The sequence below is a fragment of the Mirounga leonina genome, unplaced genomic scaffold (assembly GCF_011800145.1).
Source record: "Mirounga leonina isolate KUSES-001 unplaced genomic scaffold, KU_Mleo_1.0 Mir_53, whole genome shotgun sequence".
Lineage (NCBI taxonomy): Eukaryota > Metazoa > Chordata > Mammalia > Carnivora > Phocidae > Mirounga > Mirounga leonina.
In genome coordinates, this window is record NW_023270807.1 from 53,974,985 (window position 1) to 53,999,573 (window position 24,589).

Consider the following 24,589-nt stretch of genomic DNA (forward strand, 5'->3'; position numbering starts at 1 on the left):
GGAGTGGGAGAGGGAGAAGCAGGCTTCCCGCGGAGCAGGGAGCCGGATGCGGGGCTCGATCCCAGAACCCTGGGACCATGACCTGAGCCAAAGGCAGACGCTTAACGACTGAGCCAACTAGGCACCGCTGTACATACCTTATTTAATGGTAGCACACCGAAGAAAAAGATATGAAGAGAGGACATAAAAAATAAAAGAACTCCCAAAATTTTGGATTAACATTTGCATAGTGGTCATCAACTTACTCTGGGTTTTTAAAGAAAAGAATGATAAGTGATAATTAAGGCAATTCCACATTATTATCTTCAACATTCTTCCAAAAACTTCTCTGGAGAAAAGAGGTAAGAGATTTTATGTGATGATGTCATGAATTCCAAGAAACCATGTGTTTTAGTGCTTGTACATATGGATACTCTATGATGCAGGGCTGGTGCTTCTGCTCCTTCTCCCTTTTTGTACCCACAACAGACATAATAACAAGATCGTGACCACTCTCAGTGTAGTCTGGATGTGGCCTCACAGCCCTCAGCAAGGCTCCAGGCAGCCACTACCGATATCAAGATTAGGCAGGCAAGGTGCCAGTGCCTTGTCATCTTTATGGCATATGGAGGCTCCTTAAAAGCTTCTGGTTGTTGAATTCCATAGGAATGGGTCTGAGGGGTTTGTGTCAGTAGCAGCTCCGTGATACCCACATGAAATTCCTCTTCAGGAAAATATGTTAAGAAGGAGATGACCCAGTGACCTCGGGGCACAATGGTAGCGCATCTGACTCCAAGAAGGAGATGACCCAGAGAAAGTCAACCAGAGCCACTGGGGAGAGGGGAGTGGCATGATAGATTTACCTGAAGGCTGCTACCACTGCTTCCATCCAAGAACGGAGGATGATTTACTCTTCCAGAGGCCTTGTTCTTAAAACCACGAGTCTTCTTTACCTTTTATTTCCCAGGGAGTAACCTCTCCTCCCATCCACCAAGATGTGGCGACCGGTCCTCCCTTGCTTGGACTCAGGGCTTCTGGCCAGACTACAGGATTTCTAGCATTGGCCTGGAGTACTAACATTTTATGAACCAGAGAATTTGGATTAGGTGGTCTTTCCAAGAGGAGACTTAAGAGCTGTGACCACGTATCAGAAAGGCTGTCAAGGACCAAGGGGAGAAATTTGTCAGGAGGGTGATTATGATTCAGTTTCTGGAGGTATTACTAATACTTCGCATTCTCATGTAAAGTATTGGATGTCTCATCTCTTTGAAAATTCAGATAGGCAAGGAGTGCCGCAAAGGGCAGAGGACTGAATAGCTGTGCCTCTCAAATTGTAATGTGCACCTGGGTCACCTAGAGCTTTTGTTAAAATGCACCTTCCACCCAGTAGGTATGAGGTGGGCCTGAGATTCTGCATCTCTAACAAGTTCCCCAGCGATGCCATTGCTGCTGGCCCAGGGACCACACCTGGACTAGTGAGGGGCCAGTGATCTCTAAAGTACCTTCTAGTTTCAAGATTCCATTTACAGAAGAGAAGCTAGAATTTTAGCCATGATGCTACAATACGCCCAGTGTGGCTTTGATAAGCACCATAAGAGCCTCTTCTGTGTCTTACAGAATCTTCCCTGAATGCTTATCATATTGACACAGAATCCCTCACTTGGCCTCCTCAGTTGCTCCACCTCTTATTTTTCTCTTCAGGCTCTCAGACTGAAACTTTCCTTCTTCAGAGCCAACTTCCCCTGATTCACTCAGACTGTGTATCACATCTGCTCAGCCACTTCTTGATGTGGGCCCCAAATTCTGTTTTAGGACAGCTTTCAAAATGCAGGAAATTCAAGTTTGGTTTTATTTAGTGTGTCCTTAGGAGATCTTGAAAGGCAGGATTGTGTCATATGAGACAGAACAAATGGTTTCTATGTGAAAAGATTCATTCACTAATGGCTTATCAAATATATTCAGTAAGGAAGAGTAAGTGTCATCCCTAAATATCTGAAAGAATAGACTTCTTTACGTGGTGGCTAGTAAAGTTTTGAAATCCCATACCCAAGGAATATAGCCATAGACTAAAAGGTAACAGAAGCACCACAGGAATGAGCAGAAGCCAAAGGATTCAAGAGATTGACCCAAGGCCAAAGCCATTTTCCATTTTCCAGAGTATGTAACCATTGATAAGGATAAATACCATTCATGGATAGCCTGAGTTCATGATGGTCAGCAGTCTCTGACCTTCACAAATTTACTAAATCTTTAGCTAAATAAAAAAATAACTTGATTTGTGTCCTTTTTCCATTCCATTCCCCAGAAGACCCAAGTAGTTGAAATACAGCCACATCTAGGAGGAGGAGAATTCTAAAGAGAAATAGAATAAACCATAATCATGCTGGTTTTGAAGGGCTCGTTATCACTATGTAGTTAATTTAAGAAGCAACTGTGCCAAGAGCAAAGCTGTGAAATACAGCTAGATTCTTTGAATAAACAAGTTACATATTTGAAGATGTTGGGGAAAACCAATATGTTTCACAGTTTTTAGTGTATAAGGTGAATTTTTCCTTATATGGTTAAAGTGAGGGAAAACCTGTATTTTAGAAATAATTAATTTTGCTGCTTAATTATAGGTATAGTAACGTAATTTGCTGTTTTCATTTGTCCTGATATTTTATTCTCTCAGACTATTACTAAACTGTTTGAGGAAGAATTAAAACAAATATGTTGGGGGGAAAACCCTCCAACCAAACATCCCTACTCTTTTAGGCCATAAAACTCCCCAAATCAATTGGATTGCTTTTGCATTTGTGGGATAAAGAAGCTAAATAGTCCAGTTCAACTGTGGTCAGGACCCTTCTCTCCTTAATGCCAGGGAAATGGGCAATTGTGGTTAATTGCACAGTCTCATTAACTGAGATTTACCACCCATTCTGTATGTGCAGTATAACCAAAATGCAATAAAAGGTAATCACCATTAACACTAAATTGAGCAAAATGTAATCTTTGTTGATTCAGAAGTTAGCTCAAATCTCTGTAAGGCCACATGGCCACTGTAAACATCACTAATAAATAACACTGCACGTATGAAAAATGGAGGGGGGGCTCAGGCTGGATCTGATGCCATCATTACAAGTTGCTTTTTTCGATACCTTCCTTAAACATGTTTGTTTACTTTGATTTAACTCTCTCTCATAAAAGATAAGGGTTGACTGCACCCAACACAATGCAGTTATTTCCTCCATAAAATCATCTGGATTCCTGATAAAATGGAATTCACTGTATATCTTGCCTATGTCCAGTGCAACTCCAAAGCTATACGCAGTTTACTAGGTGAAAAGATCATATCCTACCAACTTTAAGTGCTTGAAAAAGTCTGTCTTCTTATCTTTAAGATGCAGTAACATTTCCATTGGTCAGTTTTGTGGCATGATGTACCAACCTAAAATGGGTTGTAGTTCATCTTGTGACTGCATGACAGCTAATGTGACCCAAAGAAACTTAATTCATATACTGTGATTTTAAGACTCAATTTGTGTCATTGCTGTGTGAAATACAGGAGGAATGACATACTATAAATCAACAGTTCTCTCTGTGGTTGGCACTTCAAGTGAATTGTATTCTCACAAACTGGGTTTTCAATTAGAAAGATTTGTGGTGGCGGCAGCATGTTATCAGCCAAGAGTGAGCTGTGACAACTGTAAATCTCAGCCTGGCCAAGTCTCCCCCAAAGGCAAAAACAGTGTGAACCGAGGAAGAATCTGTGCAGGGCTTCCATATTTCTAAGCAGAACCTTATCCCATGCTTTGGCAGAATGTTGTGGCTTGATAGAGGGCCTTGCCATATGTTCTTTTTTCTAAATGTCTACAAATGAACTAATTTGTACCTAGCTTATGGTAGATATTCCTTCTCTTTAATTGTAGCTACTTTAGCTACTTGTCTAAAACACTTGCGCCCAGAAAATTGTTTCCCATGTCAGATTAATTATTTTTGTTTACAACAATGTGAAACAGCTGAACATCATCTGTAGCTTCATCATCATCTGAATTTTTGAAGAGCGTGTTGGTTCCTTCCTTCCTTCCTTCCTTCCTTCCTTCCTTCCTTCATCTGTATTTATTGCATGCATGCAGTGCTAGGGTCTAGGGGCTCCACAGTGAGTAAGGAAGATATGGTGCCCACTTTCATGGAGCTTACAGCTTACCTTTTCAGGACATTCAATGCTAAAAGATAGCATCCATGGTTCTATCAACTCTTTTGCTACCAAAGGACACTTTGTCCCGCCCTGTGGGCTCCAGAAGCTCTCTTGACATTGTTCCACAGGCTCTTGACGTTTCACAAGCTTCACTAGTTGACAGATGACTGGGTTCTTCTTTACTTCAGTGGTATCCATTGTGCCTTCTTCTAATTGAGGTGCCTTATAAGTTTATTAAACCCAAAACATAAACCTTGATTTAATAGTTTCCTTTTTTCTTCTACTTAACTGGTTTTGTAACTTTTAAAAATTATCATGTTTTAAATTTATAGCATTAAGTTTCTAAGACTATATAATATGATATCAGAATGGAAGTTGTGTGTTTATGGGAATGGCGGTGATGGTCTATGCTGTGGTCAGTCCTTAAAGTAGGGTGTAGGAGTAAAGTCCTGTAGCCAGACATAGGGATTTTGAGTGGGACTGTTATTAGGAACGTATTTTAAGAAACAGATTTGGGCAGAGGGCAGAGGAAGAGCTGTTTCTTAGCTCTCATTCCAACTGGGATCAAAGAGAGACGTGGAAAAGTAGGGCATTCAGCTTGAATTAGAATAACAGCTTCTATTTATTAAGCATCTACTATGTGCCAGGTACTATGCCTGACATTAAACATAATTGTGTCTAAACCTCAAGACAACCCTATGAGGTTTGTACTGTCTCTGTATTACAGATAAAAAGGGCCTGAGGTTCAGAGAAATTAATACATTAGTCAAAGGTCACATGTTCAAGGTGAACTGACCATAGGTTATAGACCCAGGATTTGAATCAGGTATGTCTTTCTGCACAGCCCTGAATATTAAAACTAAAACAAAGTTTTCAAAAGGCAGTTGTTAGAAATACATAGGTAACACATATTTATTGTAATGATCCAAATAAGACTGTGTAAATAAAGTAAAATTCATAGTCTTTTCCTTCCCTTAAGAGTAGTATCCTCTAACATAACCACAGTGACCAATTTGGTGTTCCTTTATTGCTTGTCCAAACATGTACAATTACATATGTACATTATTTAAGGGGTGTCTCTCTCTGACTCTACCAAGCCAGGCTTCAAGTTCATCAGCTCCCTGGTTGAGGATGCCTCTTCTATGCCGCCTTGGCTGTGATTGCTTTTGAAAGACTCCAAGGAAAGCAGATTCAAAAAACTCCCTTGGCGGCTTGTTCTCTTAGTTAATCTTTGCTCTCAGGAACTTTTTGCATTTCATTAACCAGATAATCCTTCTGCAGTTTGAGTCATTTCTGTCAACAGTGGAGTTGATGGAGAGCAGCCAGTCACCATTTCAGGTGCAATTACAACTTGGAAGATCTGAAAAAAGAAATTAGCGTTGGGAATATTAAAAATTGAAGCATCTGTATGATAAAGAACAGACATTGAAAACAACTGAAATTTCTTTCAGGGTTGTTTTTTTTTTTTTTTTTTTTAGAGTGGCTATGTGAAGTCTAGAAGCAAATTTAGAATTTACATAAATGGAAAGTCTTTTTTTTATTGTGACCTGTGCTTTTTAGTTTTGAAATTTTATTGATTTATTGATTTATTTTTTTTAAGTAGGCTCCACACCCAATATGGGGCCTGAGCTCACGACTCTGAGGTCAAGAGTTGCATGCTCTACTAACTGTGTGAGCCAGATGTCCCTAGTTTTGATTTTAGATCTTTCACAGATGCATAAGCAGAATCAATTTACATTAAAATCAATTTTCTGATAGCCCTTTTTATCTATAGCTGCACTTGATTAAAAAAAAAAACAAAAACACAACCCAGAGACTAGTATTCCTAATGTATCACTGCTTTTAACCAAAGAATACATAAAAGAAACTTAATTCTATCTCATCATTTTTACAGTATATAAGTTTCACTAAGACCTTGCCATATACCGGCACTATATTGAAAACTTCAGATATACACTGTCATCTAATCTTCAAACAAGTTCATGAAGTGGGTACACTTTTTGGCCCCATTTTTTGGACAAGAAAACTGAGTCAGAGAGAGGTTACGTGTTTGTCCCAGTCACTTGCCAGTGTTTGTAATCAAACCCAGAATAGTTTGATTACAAGTTTGCCCTTAATCACTGTGGTTCACCAAACCAAGGATTATGTGACTTCAAAGACAGTGGTCTTTACCAATCATGTAGTATCTTTACTCCCAGTGGCACCAGCAGCAAGCCAGATCAACTCCCTAACTAACCAAGTTGCCAGATATACCGTATTGTCCATTCACCATTAACAGCTTCTAAAGGAATGTCAGATTTCATTTATTCATGATAAAGTAAATTCCTGAAAGAAAAATATTCTAAACGTTTGCTATTTAATATAGCAAATATAATTATGTATGTTACACATTACATACTGCCAATGTCTTTAGGATATTTTGAATATTTTTCTTTTTATTTTCTCAAATTGTAAGCATTTAAAATACTCTAGAAGATTTGTCAAATGACAAGAGAGCAATAATTTTGTATTTCTTTTTTTTTTTTTAAGATTTTATTTATTTGACAGAGGGAGAGAGAGCACAAGCAGGGGAAGTGGTAGGCAGAGGGAGAGGGAGAAGCAGGCTCCCCGCTGAGCAAGGAGCCTGATGCAGGGCTCAATCTCAGGCAGATGCTTAACCGACTAAGCCCCCCAGGTTCCCCTAGTTTTATATTTCTAACAATTAAAATTTTAACTATAAATTAAGCTAACAAAGAGAATTCTATTCATTATGAGAATTCCGAAATCTCTAATGGAGTGAGATAGAAATGAGGATCTCCAGAAAGAATAATGGACCATCAATTAATACCACCATTCAGGGATGCCTGGGTGGCTCAGTCGGTTAAGTGTCTGACTCTTGGTTTCAGCTCAGGTCATGATCTCAGGGTCATGAGATTGAGCCCCGCATTGGGCTCCATGCTGGGTGTGGGGCCTGCTTGGGATTCTCTCTCTCCTCCTTCTGCTCCTCCCCCCTCTAAAAAAACAAAACAAAAAAACCACCATTCAATATATATTAAAGTGTACAGAATTATGAGGCTCAAAAACTTATCAAAATAAAAATTGCTAAGAGATGAATATTAATACATTGGCAAATAAAAAAATCACATTTATAAAATTAAAAAATTTAGTGTGAACTAAAATATTACCATATAGAAGAGTAAGGGTTTTTTTTCCCCTACTTTTTTATGAAGTTAGCTAAGCTGCAGAATTTGAATGGACAGTTCCCTTAAGACTTCTATCACTTCTGACGCCAACTGCAAGTTTGAAGGGATTCCTACAACTATTCTCATATTCGATAATTTACTAGGAAGTATCACAGAACTCACTGAAAGCTTTTATACTCACAGAAATTGGCTTATTACAGGGAAAGATACAAATTGGAATTAGACAAGGAAAGAGACACATTGGGCAGAATCCAGAAGGGGACCACATACAGAGCTGGTGGCCCTCCTCCCTCTGTGGAGTCATAGTGTATCTCCTCCTGGCCACGCTAAGTGACAAAATGTACAGAGGACTACCAACCAGGGACACTCACCCAAACTTTTGGTGTCCAGAGTTTTTACTGGGGCTCAGTTACAGATTGCCCATGTGATTGACCTCTCGTCTCCATCCTTTCCTAGAGGTCAGGCTAGTACCTTTAGTCTCCAGTTCCCCTGGAGGTCAGAACTGATATGGTGTGGCCCAAACCCCCATCATAAATCACGTTGTTAAACTGTCATTGGCCAAAGTTCCCAGACAAACAAGGACATTCCTGTCTGGCAGGATATTCCAAGGGCCTAGAGATCACTTTCCATAAGCCAAGGGAAAAGACCAGAGCTCCCTTTGCATAAGGTTAATTCTTCACTATATAGATGTATACTTTTCTAAATAGTGCTTTTCATCACTGGTAACCCAAAATGGAATATTTTCTTTATACCTGTTAAGTCAAACTTGTTACAAGTGTACAAATTACTGTGCGTTTGTTTGTTTGTTTTTGGACATGGGACAAGCCAATGCATTTTTTTTTTAATTTGTCAAGTTTTCATTTTTTTAGTTTTCAAGTTTTCACTTGGCATACTGATCATCCAGTAGAACTGATTTTCAATACATTGGCCATTTGGCGAATTGGTTTGGGGCAAATTGATTTTCACTAAAGAACTTAGACAGTGGTTCTCAAACTCAAGTGGCCATCAGAATCATGATGGCCAATCATAAGGCACATTGCTGGGCCCCACTGTGAGTTTCTGATTTAGTAGGTCTGAGCTGGGGCTTCAGGAATCTGTCCTCTAAAGTTCCCAGGTGATGCTGATATTGCTGGTCCAGGGTCCACATTTTGAGAACCACTGGAATAGAGGGTATGATACATGGCAGATGAGAGGAATGGGGTGTGTCATTGAGACAAGGCAGAAAAAAGGCAGAGAAGTCAGGGGACGAAGTTGATACTTTCCCTGTCCTGTTGGCAAGAGCATCTGGAACTACTCCAGATTTCATGGTAGTAGTGAGACCCCAGATCCAGAGAATGAGTTCGGTGAGTGAGCCTAAACGCAGTCACGCCAGCAGCCCTGGGATTCAAGGGGACTCTGTGTATGAGGGCTACAATGCCATTCATGTATTACTCTGTTTAGACAGCAGAGTGATTTGCGGTGGCTTTTTGTAGAAGCGTTTCAAAAACCAAAATCAGTCGTTAACTTACACAGTGTTTCTCTTTCCTAGTCTAGGACTTCGTCTTGTTCTCTTGCCCTTTTTTTTTTTTTTTTGCATTTTTAAAAAAAATTTTATTTTATTATGTTATGTTAGTTACCATTCATTACATCATTAGTTTTTGCTGTAGTGTTCCATGATTCATTGTTTGCATAACACCCAGTGCTCCATGCAGTACATGCCCTCCTTAATACCCATCACCGGGCTAACCCATCCCCCCACCCCCCTCCCCTCTAAAACCCTCAGTTTGTTCCTCAGAGTCCCTAGTCTCTCATGGTTCGTCTCCCCCTCCAATTTCCCCTCCTTCATTTCTCCCTTCCTACTATCTTTTTTTTTTTTAACATACAATGTATTATTTGTTTCAGAGGTACAGGTCTGTGATTCATCAGTCTTACACAATTCACAGCGCTCACCATAGCACATACCCTCCCCAATACCCATCACCCAGCCACCCCATCCCTCCCACCACCCCACCAGTCCAACAACCCTGTTTGTTTCCTGAGATTAAGAATTCCTCATATCAGTGGGATCATATGATGCTTATCTTTCTCTAATTGACTTATTTCGCTCAGCATAATACCCTCTAGTTCCATCCACGTCATTGCAAATGGCAAGATTTCAGGGTTTTTTTGATGGCTGCATAATATTCCATTGTATATATATACCACATCTTTATCCATTCATCTGTTGATGGACACCTTGGCTCTTTCCATAGTTTGGCTATTGTGGACATTGCTGCTATAAACATTGGGGTGCAGGTACCCCTTCGGATCACTACATTTGTATCTTTGGGGTAAATAGCCAGTAGTGCAATTGCTGGGTCGTAGGGTAGCTCTATTTTCAACTTTTTGAGGAATGTCCATTCTGTTTTCCAGAGTGGCTGCACCAGCTTGCATTCCCACCAACAGTGTAGGAGGGTTCTCCTTTCTCCGCATCCCTGCCAACATCTGTCGTTTCCTGACTTGTTAAGTTTAGCCATTCTGACTGGTGTGAGGTGGTATCTCATTGAGGTTTTGATTTGGATTTCCCTGATGCCGAGCAATATTGAGCACTTTTTCATGTGTCTGTTGGCCATTTGGATGTCTTCTTTGGAAAAATGTCTGTTCATGTCTTCTGCCCATTTCTTGATTGGATTATTTGCTCTTTGGGTGTTGAGTTTGATGAATTCTTTATAGATTTTGGATACTAGCCCTTTATCTGATATGTCATTTGCAAATATCTTCTCCCATTCTGTTGGTTGTCTTTTGGTTTTTGTTGACTGTTTCATTTGCCATGCAAAAGCTTTTTATCTTGATGAAGTCCCAATAGTTCATTTTTGCGCTTACTTCCCTTGCCTTTGGTGATGTTTCTAGGAAGAAGTTGCTGTAGTTAAAGTCAAAGAGGTTGCTGCCTGTGTTCTCCTCTAGGATTTTGATGGATTCTTGTCTCACATTTAGGTCTCATCCATTTAGAGTCTATTTTTGTGTGTAGTGTAAGGAAATGGTCCAGTTTCATTCTTCTGCATGTGGCTGTCCAATTTTCCCAACACCATTTGTTGAAGAGACTGTCTTTTTTCCATTGGACATTCTTTCCTGCTTTGTTGAAGATTAGTTGACCATAGAGTTGAGGGCCCATTTCTGGGCTCTCTATTCTGTTCCATTGATCTATGTGTCTGTTTTTGTGCCAGTACCATACTGTCTTGATGATGACAGCTTTGTAATAGAGCTTGAAGTCCGGAATTGTGATGCCACCAGCTTTGGTTTTTCTTTTTCAACATTCCTCTGGCTATTTGGGGTCTTTTCTGGTTCCATACAAATTTTAGGATTATTTGTTATTATCCTGCCAGTTTACTGAATTCCTATATGAGTTCTAGCAGTTTTGGGGTGGAGTCTTTGGGGTTTTCCACATAAAATATCATATCATCTGCAAAGAATGAGAGTTGACTTCTTCATTGCTGATTCGGATGCCTTTTATTTCTTTTTGTCTTATCGCTGTGGCTAGGACTTCTAGTACTATGTTGAATAGCAGTGGTGATAGTGGACATCCCTGCTGTGTTCCTGACCTTAGGGGAAAAGCTCTTAATTTTTCCCTATTGAGAATGATATTCACTGTGAGTTTGTCATAGATGGCTTTTATGATATTGAGGTATGTACCCTCTATCCATACACTCTGAAGAGTTTTAATCAAGAAAGGATGCTGTACTTTGTCAAATGCTTTTTCTGCATCTATTGAGAGGATCATATGGTTCATGTTCTTTCTTTTATTAATGTATTGTATCACCTTGATTGATTTGTGGATGTTGAACCAACCTTGCAGCCCAGGAATAAATCCCACTTGGTCGTGGTGAATAATCCTTTTAATGTACTGTTGGATCCTATTGACTAGTATTTTGGTGAGAATTTTTGCATCCATGTTCATCAAGGATATTGGTCTATAATTCTTTTTGATGGGGTCTTTGTCTGGTTTTGGGATCAAGGTAATGCTGGCCTCATAAAATGAGTTTGGAAGTTTTCCTTCCATTTCTATTTTTTGAAAAGGAACAATTTCAGAACAAAAGGTATTAATTCTTCTTTAAATGTTTGGTAGAATTCCCCTGGGAAGCCATCTGGCCCTGGGCTTTTGTTTGTTGGGAGATTTTTGATGACTGCTTCAATTTCCTTAGGGGTTATAGGTCTGTTCAGGTTTTCTTTTTCTTCCTGGTTCAGTGTTGGTAGTTGATACATCTCTAGGAATGCATCCATTTCTTCCAGATTATCTAATTTGCTGGCATATAGTTGCTCATAATATGTTCTTAAAATTGTTTGTATTTCTTTGGTGTTGGTTGTGATCTCTCCTCTTTCATCCATGATTTTATTTATTTGGGTTGTTTCACTTTTCTTTTTGATAAGTCTGGCCAGGGGTTTATCAATCTTATTCTTTCAAAGAACCAGCTCCTAGTTTCGTTGATCTGTTCTACTGTTCTTTTGGTTTCTATTTCATTGATTTCTGCTCTGATCTTTATTATTTCTCTTCTCCTGCTGGGTTTAGGCTTTATTTGCTGTTCTTTCTCCAGCTCCTTTAGGTGTAGGTTTAGGTTGTGTATTTGAGACTTTTCTTGTTTCTTGAGAAAGGCTTGTATTGCTATATACTTTCCTCTTAGGACGGCCTTTGCTGCATCCCAAAGATTTTGAACAGTTGTGTTTTCATTTTCATTTGTTCCCATGAATTTTTTTAATTCGTCTTTGATTTCCTGGTTGACCCATTCATTCTTTAGTAGGATGCTTTTTAGCCTTCATGTATTTGAGTTCTTTCTGACTTTCCTCTTGTGGTTGAGTTCTAGTTTCAAAGCACTGTGGTCCAAAAATATACAGGGAATGATCCCAGTCTTTTGATACCGGTTGAGACCTGATTTGTGACCTAGGATGTGATTTATTCTGGAGACTGTTCCATGGGCACTAGAGAAGAATGTGTATTCTGTTGCTTTGGGATGGAATGTTCTGAATATATCTGTGAAGTCCATTTGGTCCAGTGTGTCATTTAAAGCCTTTATTTCCTTGTTGATCTTTTGCTTAGATGATCTGTCCATTTCAGTGAGGGGGGTGTTAAAGTCCCCTACTATTATTGTATTGTTGTCAATGTGTTGCTTTGATTTTGTTATTAATTGGCTTATATAATTGGCTGCTCCCATGTTAGGGGCATAGATATTTAAAATTGTTAGATCTTCTTGTTGCATAGACCCTTTAAGGAGGATATAGTGTCCTTCCTCATCTATTTTATAGTCTTTGGTTTAAAATCTAATTTGTCTGATATAGGGATTGCCACCCCAGCTTTCTTTTGCTGTCCATTACATGACAAATGGTTTTCCACCCCCTTACTTTCAATCTGGAGGTGTCGTTGGGTCTAAAATGAGTTCTTGCAGGTAGCATATCGATGGGTCTTGTTTTTTTATCCAATCTGATACCCTGTGTCTTTTGATTGGGGCATTTAGCCCATTTACATTCAGGGTAGCTATTGAAAAATATGAGTTTAGTGCCATTGTATTGCCTGTAAGGTGACTGTTACTGTATATTGTCTCTATTCCTTTCTGGTCTATGTTACTTTTAGGTTCTCTCTTTGCTTAGAGGACCCCTTTCAATATTTCTTATATGGCTGGTTTGGTGTTTGCAAATTCTTTTGGTTTTTGTTTGTCCTGGAAGGTTTTTATCTCTCCTTCTATTTTCAGTGACAGCCTAGGTGGATATAGTACTCTTGGCTGCATGTTTTTCTCGCTTAGTGCTCTGAATATATCATGCCAGTCCTTTCTGGCCTGCCAGGTCTCTGTGGATAGGTCTGCTGCCAATCTAATGTTTCTACCATTGTAGGTTACACAGACCTCTTATCCTGAGCGGCTTTCAGGATTTTCTTTTTGTCTCTGCGACTTGTAAGTTTTACTATTAGATGTTGGAGTGTTGACCTATTTTTATTGATTTTGAGGGGGGTTCTCTGCCTCTCCTGGATTTTGATGCCTGTTTCCTTCCCCAAATTAGGGAAATTTTCTGCTATAATTTGCTCCAACATACCTTCTGCCCCTCTCTTTCTTTCTTCTTCTTCTGGGATCCCAATTATTCTAATATTGTTTTGTCTTATGGTATCACTTATCTCTCAAATTCTGCCCTCATGATCCAGTAGTTGTTTATCTTTTTCTCAGCTTCTTTATTCTCCATCATTTGGTCTTCTATATCACTAATTTTCTCTTCTGCCTTATTTATCCTAGAAGTTAAAGCCTCCATTTTTTATTGCACCTCATTAATAGCCTTTTTGATTTCTACTTGGTTAGATTTTAGTTTTTATTTCTCCAGAAAGGGATTCTCTAGTATCTTCCATGCTTTTTTCAAGCCCAGCTAGTATTTTTAAAATCGTCATTCTGAACTCTAGTTCTGACATCTTACTAATGTCTGTATTGATTAGGTCCCTGGCAGTCGTTACTCCTCTTGTTCTTTTTTTTGAGGTGAGTTTTTCTGTCTTGTCATTTTGTCCAGAGGAGAATAGATGAATGAGAGAACAAAATACTAACAGGGTAAAAACGACCCCAGAAAAATATACACTAAACAAATCAGAAGAGACCCGAAACCCAGGGGAAAAGAAAGGGAAAGAAAGAAAGAAAAAAAAGAATATGATCAAATATGATCAGGCTGGTGAATAGATCAGTGCCACACACTAGATTTTGGGTGTAGTTTGGTCTGTTAGAAGAAACTGCCTCCCAAAATTTTGAAGAAAGAAAAACTTATATATGTACAAAAATAAGGCTAAATACGATGAAGGGATGGAATATGACTGTAAAGATGAAAATTATAAAAGATTTTATAAAAGGAATTGATAAGATAAGAAGTTGGTTGAAAAAAGAAAGAAGAGAAATTAAAAAAAAAAAAAAAAGAGAGAATGTTATCAGCCAGGAGACTAGAGAAAAGCCATACACTAGAGATTTAGGGTATATTTTTGGTCTGTTAGAATAAACTGTATCTGACAGTTTTAAAGAGAGAACAACATATTTATACACACACACACACACACACACACAGAATAAGGTTAACTACAATGAAAGGGTAGAATATGACTCTAAAAATGAAAAATAAAAAAGATTTTAAAAAAAGGAATTGATAAGATGTTGGTTGAAAAAGGGAAAAAGAAAAATTCAAATAAAAATAGAAAAAGAAAAAAATAAAGAACATTTAAAAAATTAACTTTGAAAGAGTAAAGAATCATGGGGGAAAAAAGCCATGAATTCTATGTGCTGTATTCCCCTAGTGCTGGCATTCTCCCGTTCTCATTGATTGGTAAACTTGGTCTTGGCTGGCTGTTCTTGCTGATCTTCTGGGGGAGGGGCCTGCTGCAGTGGTTCTCAAATGTCTCTGCCATTGATGGAATTGCCCCACCCTTGCCGGGGGCCGGGCTAAGTAACCTGCTCTGGTTTCCTCCTGGGAGCTTTTGTTCCCTGCAAGCTTTTTGTACAGCTTTGGAGGATGAGAGTGAAAATGGCAGCCTCCCAGTCTCTGCCCCAGCGGAGCTGAGAACTCGGGGCCCCATTCCTCAGTGAGCCCCCAGAGGAAAGCAGTCAATCACTCCCCTCTCCTTGGTCTCCGGCCCTACTCTGTGCTCACCCAGCCTGTGACCGAGCATTTCTATCTCTGGCACATGATCCCGTTTGCCAGCGTTTCTATCTCTGGCATACGACCCCGTGTGGAGTCTCCAAACCCAGCAGATTCCTGCAGTGTGCTCCACACTGCTCCTCCCCAGGGGAGGAAGGGGAATCTCCCCGTATCTGCTGCTTGTTGGGTCCCTGCTGGAAGAGCAGTGGCCCGACTGTGCCGCTGATCATGGTTTATGGCAACCCCGAGCTGAGAGCCCACTTCTCTGCTCGGTCTTTGCAGCTGGCTTCCCTGCTCTGATACCTGGGAGCTCTGCTGCACTCAGTCACCCCTGGTCTTTCTGTGACCCCGAGGGTCCTGAGACCACACTGTCCCAGCGAGGGTCCCACCCCCCACTTAGCCACTGGAGCGACGTCCCTCAGCGGAGTAGACTTCTAAAAGTTCTGATTTTGTGCTCCGTGGCTCTATCACTTGCCGGTAGCGGCTGATGGAGGCTCCCCCACCCCACAGTATCTTCCCGAATATCGCCTCGGATTCACTTCTCCGCACATCCTACCTTCCAGAAAGTGGTCGCTTTTCTGTTCAGTGTTGCTGCTATTCTTTTCTTCAATCTCCTATTGAGTTTATAGGTGTTCAGAATGGTTTGATACCTATCTAGCTGAATTCCTGGGACCAGATAAAATTTAGGTCTCCTACTCCTCCGCCATCTTGCTCCTCCTCTGTTCTCTTGCTTTTTAAGTTGTGTAACTCCCCATCTCTCTCGTTCTCTCCCACCTCAGGCAATGTTCAGTCTCTGTATGGTGGAAAGTGGAGCAGACGAGGTGAATTTACACGGTGTGACCAGCCTTGGCTTGAAGCAGGCCCTGGAGTTTGCATACACGGGCCAGGTATGGTACCACATGTCATCTGAGAGGCTTAATGTTTTAACTGCAGCTAGCCAAAGGGGATTATCCTTGAGGCATGAGATTTAGGCATTTTTCTTGTTATTCATTTTAATGTTTTAAAAAAAAGTTCACATCTCCTTAATTTCATAACTAAAATGATGAAAAGGTAAGTAAAACAATTTGAGTTTAAATATGACCCAGGGAACATAATATTTTAATCTGAGCTCAGTGGCTTGCTGGTATAATTTTAAAACAGCCTAAAGAACCATCTTATGGGAAAGAGTTTGCAAAATAACTTGAATTGTTATTACTGAAGCTCCATTACTTAATCATGGCTTTATTGGCTTACAAAAAAATGTAAAGCTCCAAGAAGTTTTTATAAACTTTTGTTTTTTAATTCCATTTTATTCAACTTAGGTTTAGTGTCTTCTATGCTAAAATAAGGGCCTCTTCTCTTGGCGGGCCCACATCCCGGTGGGGAAAAGAGGCATAGACATAATCACACATCCTCATTGTGTTGGGAAATATAATAGAAGCAGAATACAAGATACAGTGGAGACAAAAAGGAGGATATGGTCAGCTGGGGCCATCAGTACAAACTTTCACAGAAAAGGTGGTATTTGGGTCTTGAAGAATGTTGGGAGCTCACTTTTCTACTAAATTTCCCCTTTAGGGGCTTTTTAAACTATATGATATCGTCCATTTTCTTTTCTAGAGCTAGTAGAGTTTGAGATATGTTTCATAGAGTAATTGAGGCATCTCGGCAGCTGAAATGAAAATAATGGATAGAAAGGAAAAAAACATCCATCAAGTAGCAGGTGCAAAGGGAAATACAAAGGAAATGGATCACAAATTCAGGGTCAGCCCAGCCAGATTTCATGCCTTAGAAAATTCAGGTGGACAGTTATTGTTCAGAGTTGCCAAACCTGATTCCTAGTGAGGTAAATTATGTTTTGGCTGCTTTTTGGTTTATAGATGTAAAGACAGATACCAGCTCTAAATTCTGTCTTGTGTAGATTTCTCTCTTCATGTCTGAAATATGGTCACACCTGCATTTGCCCACCTCTAAAGTACTATTGATAACACATAGCTCATACTTTGCTGGTGTGCAATGAGAATGAAATAGTAAATGTTGTGTTTTTTTGAAAAAACTACCCACATGAGTAGCTTTTGTATTTAGCTGCATTAACAATGAAATGGTTTCAGCTCAGAAGTTATAAGCTGCAAAACATTTAAATAATTAGTAAACAGAAGGGTGCAAAAATGCTATAGAGGCTGAGGTAAAATTCACATGCAGATATAAATGACTATCTTATTGTTTGCCTTGATTGCCCTGTGGTTTCTTTCACAATTATATATATGTAATCCCTGTGGCACAAAGGACTTAGGAAACATGGACTGAAGGGGACTTTTTGAAGGGTAAGAAAACTGCTTGAGAAGTTTGCAGAGGGGCAGCCATATCTCATTGCTTAGGAGTCATATGCTCATATTTCACTTTTATGAGTTAAAAAGAAAGCCAGGAATGCTTAAAAAAAAAAAAAAAGAAAAGAAAAAAAGCAAGTCCTAGGGCCTGAGCCGGAGTTGTATTTATTCTGTCCAGTGACCCATTCCTGATGTGTATACCCACAGAGCAGCAACAAGCCTGTGGCATTCAGCAGTAACTCATCTGTTCAGATTGTGTCTGGAGGGACAGGAAGTAGGCTGACATTTCATGGAGCATCTTCTGCAAGAGCAAGGGCACTGCCCTAGGTACTTTGTGTGTGCTGTTTGACCTAATCTTCTAGACAGCTCTGAAGAATGCAGTGATCCCATCATGAAGATGACTAGCCCAGGAAGGTGCAGGGAATGACTCAAATCACTCTCCCAGTGTATACTGACTCAGTGAGTCAGGGCCAGTCCTCTTAGCTTCAAATCCATTGTCCCACTGAGGAAAGATTAAGTCATATTTGTTCTACTTTGTTGAAGGAGGCAGGGAAGCATTTGGACACTTTAGAGAGTGAACTCTTTTGATGGTTCTCTCATCCTGGGTGCCTTTGCAGCACTCAGTTCATGAGGGCTCTGAGTTGCTGCACTTGAACTCTATGTATGATGACTCATTGCTGCACAGTGGAAATTGATACATGCTTTCTTGGACAGCATCCATCGTACTTTGCTCTCTTAAACACCAAAATGACTTTATAATAAATCTGTTTTCCCTTGGAGACATGAACACAGATAATGGCAAAAAGTGGAATTGCAGTATGCTTGGGAGATGCAAAAAATCTGCTTTCTCTTACTCTGGAATTGACGTTAGCATTAAGCGAAGACTTTGGCATATGGAAGCAAGAATAAAAGCATAGTTCTTCAATTTCTTAATTGTTATATACTCTTGTGGATACTCACTAATACTCACTAATCTGTTGTCTTTAGCCATGATATAGATTTGTAAAATCAGGGTTAACATTGAATTTATCTACCTCTAGCTATTTCTACTGACAGTTGATTACACCTTTAGTCGGTGGTAGTAAGCATAGTATAAAATATAAGTGTTTTAAATGTCTGAAAATTGTTGCCGTCTTGGGAGAGAAATTGGAATTGGAAGTATTGTGTGGGCGCCATGAGTGAATGTTGCTACGTGTGCGTGTTCCTCCTACATAGTGCTCTAAAGCATAACCTTCTTAAAATTGGTCACAGATTTCATCCAGGAAATTTTAAAGAAAAAGCAGACTTTTCCCCTAATGCTAATGCATCCTCTGAAAGTGCGTGCACTTTTCTTAGCAAGGAGTCTATATGGGGCCGAGGAAGCACACACTCTGCCTTCCCACTGATTAGAGACGTGCATTTCCTATGGGCACACCCTGCTTAGGGCACAGCCTGTGCAGAGGTGGGCATGCATCACGACCCTCGTGGGTGTTTTTGCTCAGCCGTAAAGAGCAGAAGCGGCCATGAGGGGCAGAGGAGCCAGGCTACTTCCCAGGTCCTATTCTGGGCTGGCACTGGGAGCCAGGACAGGAGCAAGTGGTGTGATGTAAACTGTTGCCAGGCAGCTCTGCCTTAGGGAGAACGGGACAACCCTAAGAGAACACAAACTCTCACTTAATCTGGTGGGCAAGACTACCCATTCCCTGGCCTCCCTCAGTCTCCTCACTTTCCAACTCTGGCCAGGAATTCACTCCTATTTCAGACCAGGAAAGAAGAAGGGGAGGAAAGAAAGGATTCTGGTGGAGATGTTGACTGGGAGGAGGATTCCCAGTCCTAACTAGACAAGAGGTCAGCCACTCAGGAGTGAGTAGGTGTTGCTAAGAAAGCCCGGGGGTAGTGATTAGCAGTTAAGACCAAGATCCTTCTAGAAAGAGAAGAGCCCCACTCAGAAGATGGAAGGACTTCTGACCTCGAAGGTCCCGGAATAAGCCTCTAAGAATTTGAGTAACTAAGGACCAAAATAGGAAGCAAATAGAGCTGAGAACCACAATAAAGTTCACTGTTTAGCACTCCGGCTGTGATGATGTTAAGCAAGATAGACTATATGCCAAGTACAGTGCTGAATACCTTCCTTATAGGGGAGCAAGGGCTTAAGCCTAGTTAGCTTCCTCTTCCTTTCCAGAGAACTGTCCTCCTGTTCTGTCCCTTGTAGCCTGATGGAGAGAGAAACTACGCACCAGATGACAGTGACATTTGTAGTCCCCTTTAATATTTGCCGCCTCCAGGTACTGCCGACTTTGTCCACCCTGAACCGCCATGTCATATCTGGCCATCTGAAGAGAAAGGACGCTTTGGTACCTGTGATCCCTTGCTTTTCTCTTCATTATCCAGTAACTCCAGCCTTGGCTCCTCAACACATGGAGGAACCCATCTCTTCGGGACTCCCATCCTAATTACCATCCTCCGATCCAGAGAATGCTTTAGTACAATCTTTACAAGGATATTTTGTGTAACCATTAATATTAACATTTTAAAGTCTTTCTTTGGTGGTGCCTGGGTGGCTCAGTCATTAAGTGCCTGCCTTCGGCTCGGGTCATGATCCCAGGGTCCTGGGATCGAGCCCCGCAATGGGCTCCCTGCTCGGCGGGAAGCCTGCTTCTCCCTCTCCCACTCCCCCTGCGTGTGTTCCCTCTCTCACTGTGTCTCTCTCTGTCAATTAAATAAATAAAAATCTTTTAAAAAAAATAAGGTCTTTCTTTGGAAATGTAGAAAAGTATGATACTCTTAAGAAAAAAAAAAATTAGCTGTAATTGTGCTTACAGAATTGGTTATGTAAAAATATTCATGCAATCAGAAATTGTAAACTCGGGGTGCCTGGGTGGCTCAGTCAGTTAAACGTCTGCCTTCGGCTCAGCTCATGGTCCCAGGGTCCTGGGATCAAGTCCTGCATTGATGTCCCTCCTCAGTGGGGAGCCTGCTTCTCCCTTTCCCTCTGCCCTTACCCCCCCTGCCCCTGCGCTCTCTCCTTCTCCTTCTCTCAAATAAATTCTTATTTTTTTAATAAAAAAAAGGAAATTGTAAACTCAAGGAAACTATCCCTTAGTATTCAGCTCTATGCAGTGAAGTTTTTCTTCCTGATTCTTATTTGATTCCTTAATAAGTTCATATTATCTTTTTACATAGCATTGATAAGGCATACACTATAGCATTCCATTTTGATGAATATTGAAACTGTATTTATTCTACATAGCAGAATATTTTTCTCTGTAGACCTGAGCACCAGGCCCAGCAGCAGAGTGACAGGAATTTGAATTGCAACTGCTTCCCATGGGCCATCCCTACAGAGGGATAAATGTGTCACTTCACATGGAAAAAGTCCCCATAAAATTTACCTATAAATGTAACCTGGTTGAACTAAATGGTAGCATATGAACAAATCTGGGAGAATATTTTCTTAAATATGTCTCTGGGGAGCAACATTCAGGCTATTCAGTGGTTTAAATATTTTAGCTGTAGAGTCCTTTCTTCACCTGGCAGTGCTTACAGAAGCCTGGCCAGCAAAAGGCCCCTGAGGTACCTTCACTGTGCCCCAGGCTCTAGAGGGCACAGTCTAAAATCCACATTCTAAGGAAGAATGTCTGGAATTGTGCAGAAAGTGATCATTTTCTCCTCACCTTAATTCTTGTCAGAGCTGTGCCAGAGTCCATACTGGAAGGTTTGAGAGAGTGAAATGAAGGAAGCTTGAATTTCATCAGTGGCTTTTTGCTTGTTTGGATCTTTTGAAACTCTGCATTATTTGCCCTTGGAGAGATTTTCTCTTTTATCAGTGGGTCATTGAAACAAACACACAAGCAGATATGTCCACTTACTATTTTGGGGTGAAGATGTTCCATATTCCCCATATTCATGGTTTCTCGAAAGTACCAACTAACTTGATTGACAAGAACCATATGCCAAGTGGAATTTTTATGGCTTCCCAAGATGTCAAGTAAAGCAATAAATGTTGACATGTTTTGGTGGTCAAAAGTGGGAAGGACAGGTTGGAGACCTAATCACTTATTGGGAAAAAAGGAGAAGTGAGATTTTAGAAGTCCAGGTCCTGACTGACCCCCAGAAGCCTACTTTTCTCAGCGGAGGACCCAAGAACCCAAGGACTCACAGGGCCCAAAGACTGTCTGTTCTTCAAGGCGAACAGTTGATTCAGACAAAGGGAAGTCACATGGGAGGACCTCCTCCCTATAGAGCAGGACCAGTTCTAATTAACAGTCTCTACTTCACGCCAGCCTGTTCTATATTAAATTTATGTGTGCTGTCTGCTCAGAATGTACTGAGGTGTAGTTTATACTGCAGGAATTATAAAGCCGTTTACTCAGCATAGCAACATCTAAAGTATCTCTGTGAAGAAGTGTAACTGTGGCCACACCTCTGAGATCTGCTTTCATTTGGTAATAAAGCTGATACTTTGATTTTTTTTTTTGTTTTTTACATTTCCTGACTTTTCTCTAATAATTTCCAAGTTTGGGGTTTCTGAGTTGTCTTATAGGCATTCTCCAAAAACAGAATGACTCCCTCCCCTATGCAAAATTGGATTCAGTTGTCTAGACTGGTAATACCACACACATACCAAGAGGATGCAAAAAGGTTTATTACTCACACAGTGAGGCTTTCTGGGGAGAGCAGGGTGGCTCCCAGGCAGGTCCAAAAATGGCTTCAGAGGGCAAGTAGGGGGTGATTGGCTTGACTTTTCCTGTGGTTAGGGGAGGGAGCTGGAGGATTCTTCACATAGGCAGGGGCTTGTGTGGTTTGAACTTCCTACCAGCACCGAGGGAGAGAGCACTCAGTCTTTCTTGTACTTTTTCCCAGGTGTGGGAAAAGCAGGGAGGAGGGAGTGCTGGGGCTCGAAAGCTGTTAGCAGGCAAACATCAAAAATGGAGTCAGACCTCAATTACATTAGTCTAGCATTCTACTTGAGTGATAGTCACATTTTAGGCACAGGTATTTTCCTTTGAGATATTGTGTAACTCAATCACTTAGGAAAACAAAATGTGTTTAAACAATATGCTAATAGCATTTGTGATCTTTCTCAGAATTCATTCTGTGCTGAGGAACCCATTGTGGGCCATGGTGGGTGCTTGAGCTCATTGTGTACAGAACATGCATACTGGTAACGTGATGAGGGTCTCTGGGTATCTGAGATAGCATTAGATGATAAGGATGAGTGTGGTCCCTCTGTGTTTTAACCTTATCTTTATTTATTTATAAAACTCCATTCAAATGAGCTGTATTTGTTGCCTCTCTTTCTTCTACTCTCCTTCCAAGGTCTCTACTTCCCAACCCCACCCTATTGCCAGTATAGGGAATAGGAAGAGAAGTATTTTCTGTATGCTTGTGATATGGTTCTGTTGTCATAGTGGGGGCAATAAACAATCAGTCCTTTTCTAGCTAATGTCCTCCAAAGTAGAATTGGCTAACATCTAGCAACTTAAAATAGCAGGTCAACCCACTTAGTTAATTCAGGGTAGATTTTGTACTTCTGTGCGCTTACTTCTTTTGAATGTTTTAGCAGAAAGTATCATGGCCAGATACTTTATATTTTATGGTATGCATCTGGAATTTTTTCCTTTGCTATGGTGGGTGAGCAGTAATCCTTATTTTATAATATTTCTAGGCAGAAATCAAAGCAGGATTTCTAAGCAGTGCTCTTTCTTGATCATTAGAATTTCTGAATGTTGGCTGCTTCCCTCCCTAAGGAAATCCTGACCCTTCCTTAGGTGCTTCATCAAATCACCTCTGAGTGGAGGGAGGTTAACAGTTTAAGGGAGAAACTTGATTAGCTTATTAATTTTCATAAGAAGTTATCAGCCTATTGATGGCTTTTTAAAGTACATAAGCTTTTCCCCTGATTCAGCAAAAGAGAATAATAGCACTCCAGCATCAGCCTGTTTTCTGGGACAGCTCTCACTAAAAGTTCATTTGGGAGAAATTATATACATAATGGATTCGCAGAAGATACACAGTCTGTCTGTCAGGCTTGGTGATTCTCAGCCTCATCTATCAGGCCTTAATATAAAAAGGCAACATTGAATGTTTTAGGTTATCCTGAAATGAAATTCTTAGATATTATAACTTGCCCACATAAATTACTTTAACATCAATAAGAAACCTTAACATATATGATGAATAAACAGAAGGAGAGAAAGTGTAATAAAAATAATATATATTTCAGTATATACATGCTGGGGCAGAACTCTTTAGGAAACATATTGAAACCATTTTCTAAAATAGTAAAATTCCATAAAAAACAGAATAGGGGGTGCCTGGGTGGCTCAGTCGGTTAAGTGTCTGCCTTCGGCTCAGGTCATGATCCCAGGGTTCTGGGATGGAGCCCTGTGTTAGGCTCCCTGCTCAGCCCTGCTCAGTGGGAACCCTGCTTCTTCCCTCTGCTCTTCCCTGCCCCGCTCATACTCTCTCTCAAATAAATAAATGGAATCTTAAAAAAAATAGTTATAAGGATATAAAAACATGTATATATATATACCTCCTCTCTTGACTTCATATTTTTTGTTTCCTATTTTCTCTTAGCTTGAGTTATGTTCTTAATTTTTAAATGCTTGTATTGATGCCTCAGATCCATCTCAAAATGAGATATCATATAAGTAAATAAATAGGGTAAATAAAGAGATTTGGGACCTCTGAATGCTTTTGAAATCCCAGAGGTACTTTAATGTTGTTTGTAGGCATGAATAAAGTGGTGCTATACCCGATTAGTTCTGCCTTTGAAAATGAAGTGTCTCCAAATTCCCAAGATGTTCCATAAATAAACCATTCTGCTTGCTTTCTAAATTTTGTTCCATCCTTGTTTTCAGCACTAAAAATAGGACATATGATTTTTCATCTTTGAAAATAAAAAAAAAATCACCCAAACGTTTACACAAACATAAATAAGAACGAAAGTGAAAAACAATATTCAATCAAATTCTAAACACCCAAATTCTAATTTACTTATACATTATATCTTGTCTTTCTGTTTTGTTTTGTTTTGTTTTTTCCTGGCCTTTACCCATATGCCTAAGTAGTTTTGTGGGTTTTTTTTTTTTTTTAAGATTTTTTAAAAAATTTATTTATTTGACAGAGAGAGACACAGCGAGAGAGGGAACACAAGCAAGGGGTATGGGAGAGGGAGAAGCAGGCTTCCTGCTGAGCAGGAAGCCCGATGTGGGGCTCGATCCCAGGACCCTGGGATCATGACCTGAGCCAAAGGCAGACGCTTAACTGACTGAGCCCCAGACGCTTAACCGACTGAGCCACCCAGGCGCCCTGGGTTTTTTGTTTTTTTTTTTAACATTTTATTTATTTATTTGATAGAG

General features: G+C 40.2%; 1 protein-coding gene across 1 annotated transcript in view; it reads left to right on the forward strand.

Moving 5' to 3' along the window:
- The window catches only part of KLHL32 (kelch like family member 32), a 202,335-nt gene that overhangs the window by 38,761 nt on the left and 138,985 nt on the right, over window positions 1-24,589 (forward strand). The window contains exon 2 of the mRNA XM_034991559.1: window positions 15,717-15,824. Coding sequence (XP_034847450.1) covers window positions 15,717-15,824 — 108 coding nt within the window. The remainder of the gene's footprint in view (window positions 1-15,716; window positions 15,825-24,589) is intronic.